The sequence below is a fragment of the Oryzias latipes genome, chromosome 3 (assembly GCF_002234675.1).
Source record: "Oryzias latipes chromosome 3, ASM223467v1".
In the NCBI taxonomy this organism is placed as follows: domain Eukaryota; kingdom Metazoa; phylum Chordata; class Actinopteri; order Beloniformes; family Adrianichthyidae; genus Oryzias; species Oryzias latipes.
In genome coordinates, this window is record NC_019861.2 from 26,010,853 (window position 1) to 26,017,559 (window position 6,707).

Sequence of the window (6,707 nt, forward strand, 5' to 3'; positions counted from 1 at the left end):
TTTCGCCCACAAAAACAAACAACATCCAAACTTTTCCAAGGATGGATGTGCATATTGTGCGTAAAATGATTTTTCTTCGCTGATTACAACTAGCTCAGCAGAAAAAGTGTGTGTGTGTGTGTTAGCCTGGGGCGGGGCTGGCTGCGCAGACTCCTCCTGGTTTTTAGAAAAATACTCAGAGATGAATGAACAGATCAAAATGCCGCTTTTGGGTGGTTTTTAGTGAGGAATTATAATGCACCTAAAATCTAAAAATTATTTTGCATGATATACCGTATGTCCTTTAACTTTTATTCTAGAATGATGTAGTTTTCGGTTTGTAGCCAAAGTATTGTGACTTTTAAGAACCACTCCAAAAAGATAAATATTTTTAGTGTTTTTAACATGCTCTTGTAGCATTTTGATGAAGGAAATATATAAAGAATATTTAGATTAAAATCCTGTTTCTGCATATTTCTTTATTCAATACGTGCTGAATCAGGAGCAGACTAAAAAATACTTTTAAAAAAGCTTGTAGTTGTTACGTACAAACTATAATCAGCAGGCCACAAGATCACTGCTCCGCACCATTCATTCAGCATCCACCTGCAGACATATAGATCCATGTACATCTTTGTCTTCCTCGTCTGAGCTGGCATCTGACTCAGAACTGTGCGTCTGGATGGCTCCAATATTTCTCACCATTTTGGTTGCACCTCTAATGTTAGCTTGAGGCTGTGAGGGGATGTAACAGCAGGACAAGGTGTGCCAACGGTCCTGCCCACAACTCAGAGGTAAATTTCTAATGAACTACTGCCGCTCTGCAGAAACTATGTCCTAGAAAACAACAAAGGTTTTGATTTTGCCTAAATACTGCATAATCATAATTAATAGACCACTGGGGACACTTTTGTAAAATCAATCAAAAGATGATCAGAGTGGGACTAAAAGTTCACTTGTATCAAATACAGTACTTGCAGAGCATGTGGAATTGTTTAATGTACATTCCGTACAATGACCTTCTTACTTTGCTGTCCACAGTAAATTCCACCAAAAAAAAGTATTCAACACTTGAAATTAATCTTTTATCAAGAGATTTGTAATTGAAATCTGCCATGATGTAACTCAACGCAGTAAAGACTGAAGGAGGAAGAAAGGATGCAGAGGTAGAATGCATTTTCAAAATCTTCAGGAGCTTGTTAGGACTTGTTAAAACTTGGTGTAAGAAAAGAAAAGAAAAATCAAAGACATTAAATCCATGCACAAAAAAAACTAAATAAACACACTCCAATGAATAATTAACAACATTTTTCCACCTCAAACTCTCTGTGTGAGATGCTTGTGTATGGCTTCTGAACGTGTGCTTGCTGCGATCTATTACATGTGCGCATGTTACAACACTGGCGGATGAGGTAAATAATTGATGAAAGTATAAGCAGGAAGAGGAAGGCTCTTGAGCTCTCCGAGTGTGAGTGTGCTCAGGCATCCTGCGGGTTTCATCTCGGCAGAGATACTTTGCGCAAACAGATGGGTAATTATAAGGAAGGCAACTTAAAATCACTACTGTAAGAAGTACAATTTGTTTGCCTTGTGCAGCTTTTACCTCCTTGCATTCAGCTCCCTAAACTGAGAATTAACGGATAGAAATACAATTTTAAGGGCTTTGTTAATTTGTCAAGGCAATGCATGTCATAATTCATGTTCACATGACACTTACAGTAAGTCAAATTGCTGACTTCAAAGTACATATTTTTTATTACATTTCATGAATGATACTGCATGTCTGCAGTGATGATCTTTTTGGACAAAAAGGACCTTGCCCCATCAAAAGGCTCCCTATTTCTCTTTGGTCTGACAGCCATAATTCATCGTTATGAAAAGAGAATATGTATGTGAACTAAAATGTAATAAAAGAGACACATATATAGGCGAATGGCAGAATGAGTTATGGCTTTAATGGCCCCTGACTGTGGGTTAAAGGCCAGGAAGAGGAGGAAAGTCCCAGTTAGGTAGAACACTGTGTTCTACTTTCATTTTTTTGGTTCATGTGTGTGTGCATACTTGTCTGTGTTGTGCCTGTAGCTTTGCTTTGTTATAGGTATTGATTTTGTGCCTGGAGGATGGACACTTGGTATGAAATCATATTGATCTTTTTAATACCACGCTCCCTTTTTAAATGAAACTCTGTCTGAAGATGTTGTATTTGTAATTTATGTATGAAAGGGGGACTCAGCTGTGCTTGTGGAGAGGAGAATGGATTTCTATGGGCAGAATGTAAGAATTCAAGTTAAAGAATAAAAAATTGAAAACTCTAGATGGGATGAAGTACTTTGTTTTATTACAAAATGCTTGAAATTGGACTAGATAGGGTATATAAAAACATTTGCTTTAGATTTTTCATTCCCTTTTGAAAAAAATAACAATAACAGCTCGCCAAAAATAAGAAAAATTCATACCGTGCTTGATAGTTATGATAGCATTGTTTCATTTTTATTGAATTCCGATAGTTTATTGGTGTGGTCTTTAAGATAAATGCTTTTATATACTTTTATTGCCATTTTTCTTTTTATTCATAGCATTTTCTCATTCCACCTTATAATCAACCTATCTACCTTTCATTTTTTCCCTTATTTTATTGTGATGTCGCATTTCGACTGCCTTTCTTCCAGCACCAGTATAATAGTTTTTAAAAACAATAATCATTTGTCCTTTTTCTTTTGCATTCTTTTACAATCTAACTCATCCACATTCGCTTCTGAAAAATTTTAAACCTTTCTTGAAATTTGCTCTAAAGTTGTTCAAAGTCAGAGATCTGTCTCCCCCTCTGGTCATTGACGGGAACCGTCTCCAGAGTTCTGAGTGCACTTCATCTCCCAGCAACCCCGGCGCATAGTTTCTGGATTTCACACACCTGACTTTCATTTGCTATCACTCACAGTCTACTTAAGCACTCCACTGAGCCTCACTCAGTGTGAAGGATTGTATTTTTTTTTTTTTTTTTTTGCCAAGTTGCCTGCATTGCTGAGCTTTACATCCAGACGTGATCTTCTGCTTTCCTGACCCTGTTTTGTCTCGGATTGCGTTTACCTGCCCCAACTTTCATCTGGATCTTGACTATTCTTGTTGTTTCTCTGATGCTCCTATGGTCATTATTGACCCCTTCCTGTCGGACCCTGATATAGCTCTGTGGACTTTTAGCTGAGCTAATAAACCTGCTGCAATTGGAACCAGCCGTCTCCCTGTTTTGACACAAAAGTGGACGAGAGTCTATTTGTTTTGTCCACGCCAGAGGTCAGATGCCTGTTCAAACTCACCCAAATGAAAAGGGACCATCAGTGTGATAATATTCTGCTTCAGACCAAAAAGCCCTGCTGTGAATGAGTTGAAAAAGATGTGCTAGCAGGGGTGAATGTGGACTTGTTTTTTATACAGAAGAAAAAAATTTCAACCAACAGGCTTAAATATGCAAGAGTGGACTAAAATGTTAAAGTCAAACAAATATTTCATATTACCCTCTGGAGCTACAATTTACTCCATAATTTTGTTTCTCTAAAGGCCAGTTTCAAGTGAGATAGTCCCAAAACTGTTTAGTTTTAAAGCCCATATTACAAAAAGCAATTGTTCCCATTCCTTTATTCTTTATCTTTAAATATTGACGTTCATATTGAATACTCTATTCCTTTATTCTTTTTCTTTAAATATTGACGTTCATTTTGAATACTCCATAATAGGCATATTTTTTCTCGTCATGAAATGCTTTGTGACTTATGGTTGCACTCTGGTATTTGTCAAAGAAGGACCTACTTACCTACTTTTCTATGAAAGACAATAATTCATGACATTGAATACCATTTCTTGGCGATAACTGATCAGCCTCTTCCCTGTTTCTGTTTCTGCAGTCCTGATTGGAGGATCACGGTCTCTCCCACTGGCCAGCTGGCTGACCTTTGGCCTCTCTTGTTTCCTCTCACTCCCATACAGATGATGAGCACTTCCCACTGCTGCACCGCCTGTCTGTGCTGTCAGACACTGCCCTGACCTGTGCTCTTTTACTTCCCTCTCTAACCACCCCCATTTTTTTCCCTCTTCGTACCCGTTTCCTCACCTGTCTATCCTCCTGGCTTGCAGTCTCACGTCCTCGCATCACTTCAAGTCTTCTGTTTTGAATAACTGTCTAGTTTATTGTCACTTTTTTTTTTGAGTCGCACAATTTGTAACTAGCTGACACTCATATTGTATTTAAGGTTAGCATACGTAAGGTTTAGCAAAATTTGACATTTCTTCCATGTCATCCTATAAGAATCCCCTTATCTGATCTGTGTCAGTGTCACTTTTACCTCTGCAACATCAACCTCCTGCCTCCATGTGTCCACCCCCTCATGTACCCGTACTCCGTTAACCCTCCGTCCTCAGAAGCTCCAACCCTATTCCCCGGACACACCAAAGTGTCGGACACTCTACCAAAGATGATGAAGATCTAGAGAGAATAAAACGAGGAAATGGTAATTCCACAGAGAACGTGAAAGGACAGAGGAAACGTCTGAATTTTTCACTAAGACTGAATCCCTTTTTTCCACCCTTTGAGATGATGGGTGGAGCTGAATGAGGGATAACGGCAGACAAAAACTGTTGAATCAATGAATGAATAAAGGAATAGCTGAGTGACAGACGCACAGGAATTGGAAAGCTGCGTCCCCCGATGGTCTTTCTGCTTGCCACAAGAGACAAACCTCAATGGGGAGTATACATATTGTTTATCTCAATAACATATATAAATATATATTATATATAACAAAGTTTAAACTAAAACACAACTAAGACGGGACTTTACTAAGTGAAAATTAAAGAAGCACAAAGTTTTTACGACCTCTGCTGTTCTCTTGGTGTTTAATTTACTTTTTGTGTGCTGTTGCAGTATGTCAGACCTACTCAATGTTTTTGATATTTTTTTTGTTATGAAATCTCAAGGGTTAATGAATAATAAAGTATTATATTCATATCTATAAGATTTAAAGAGGATGATTTCCCATCTGAAACCAGGTTCTGCCCTTGGAAGGAAGTTATTTTTCATTGCTGAACACAGACACAGCTCGGCATGCCCATTACCAGTTATACCAGCTGGAATCTCAACTGACTTTCAAAGACAACATAAGTGAAGGGTTTGTTTTTAATTTTTACTTTTACTTCAAAAATAAAAAAGATTTGGTCATTTCAGTTCTTAATTTATTAACATTATATACATTAAGATAGTGATATCATTTTCTGATGAAAAGATCACATCGATGATGAAAGACGTAAAGTACCCTGGAGGGAATTCAACAACTTTTTGAGTGTCATGTATCATACAAGGTTCGATGTTGGTAGCAATAAACTCTTGATACCTTAATTACAAATGGGCCTTTTTAGAGTAATCAGCTCTACTTATATCATAGATGAACTGTAAAGCTCATAATGCATTTATCCATGTATACTTTACTACAAGTTACTGCTTAATTTTCCAACTCATCCCAAGTACGTCCATGTTAGCTGTCACATTGTTAGTGATGTACTTTTATGTTTGTTGACCATCTCCATTGCTGTGTACTACATATTTATCAAAACAACATGATTTTCGACACATGTTCCATCCAGTCTTGCTGTTTTTTTGTGTTGTTCTGTCTGTTGCCATTGTACCATTGAAGCTGTCCTTGTTTGAATGGATCGTATTTAGAGAATCATTCCGTCTAGGCACAAGCATGTCATAAAATCAAATCAAATCAAATAAAAATAAAAAAGTAAAGCCTCTCAGGAAAAACCTTTAAAAACTCTTTCAATATTTTAAAATGCTTCCTGTATCCTCCTGTATCCTTCCTGTATCCTCTCTGTGGTCACTAAAATGATAAAACCAATGGCTGTGCGGCATACAAGAATGAAATGTATTATTCTAGATCTATTAGAGTGGCAGGTTTTGTTGTAAATTCTGTCATAATGTAAGCAGCTTACATGACTTGCTTATTACTTTTAAAATTCCCGCACAGATGTTCATTTTCTCCCCTCATGTTGGCTGTCAGGTATTGCTTTACAATGTCCTGTTCAGATCAGTGGCAGTAAAATTATTCTTTTGAAAACTTTGTTACATATCCATAGAAGCACATTTTTCATTTTACAAATATTTTGTTTAATATTCCATCTTAAATGGGCTGATGTTGTATTCAAGCAACATAATATATATGTATGCAAATATAAACAATTACCCACTATTCTCTTCTGTTCCAAGTTCTATTTGATGTTGAACTGTGTGACGTGGGAATCCTAAACACAGGGACTTGCATCTACTTTGAAAGAACAGACATTCTTTGTTGTTGGTGTTAAATTAGAATCCTGATTAATATTTTTTGATCAGAGCAGCTCAAAGTAATCAGCTTTTGGGGGAAAAAAGCCTATTTAATGTTTTAATTAATCTTTTATTTTGTCACAGATTTCAACAAAATAATCATTTGTTTTTCTTCAATTTAATTTCCACCCTTTTTTTATTTAGTGATAATTGTTCTTTATAAGCAGTTTTAATAGATCATACAGTAACTAACTCTTCATTTTGAACGGTTCAATGTGGTATGCAGAGCTAAATTAGCATGTATTGTACTAATTCTGATCACACGCTGCAAAGTTTTGATTACGTTTTAAGTAACATCCATTGTTTCAGCACAGAACAGGATAATTTTGTTTCATTTATCACTAATTTTAAATTG

The 6,707-nt window shown here is 36.6% G+C and overlaps 1 protein-coding gene across 2 annotated transcripts in view; it reads left to right on the forward strand.

Moving 5' to 3' along the window:
- The window catches only part of mdga1 (MAM domain containing glycosylphosphatidylinositol anchor 1), a 190,600-nt gene extending 184,377 nt beyond the window's left edge, over positions 1-6,223 (forward strand). For both annotated transcript variants that reach the window (XM_023953565.1, XM_023953566.1), the window contains exon 18: positions 3,879-6,223. In XM_023953565.1, coding sequence (XP_023809333.1) covers positions 3,879-3,964 — 86 coding nt within the window. In that variant the 3' untranslated portion in view covers positions 3,965-6,223. The remainder of the gene's footprint in view (positions 1-3,878) is intronic.
- The last annotated feature ends 484 nt before the right edge of the window (positions 6,224-6,707 follow it).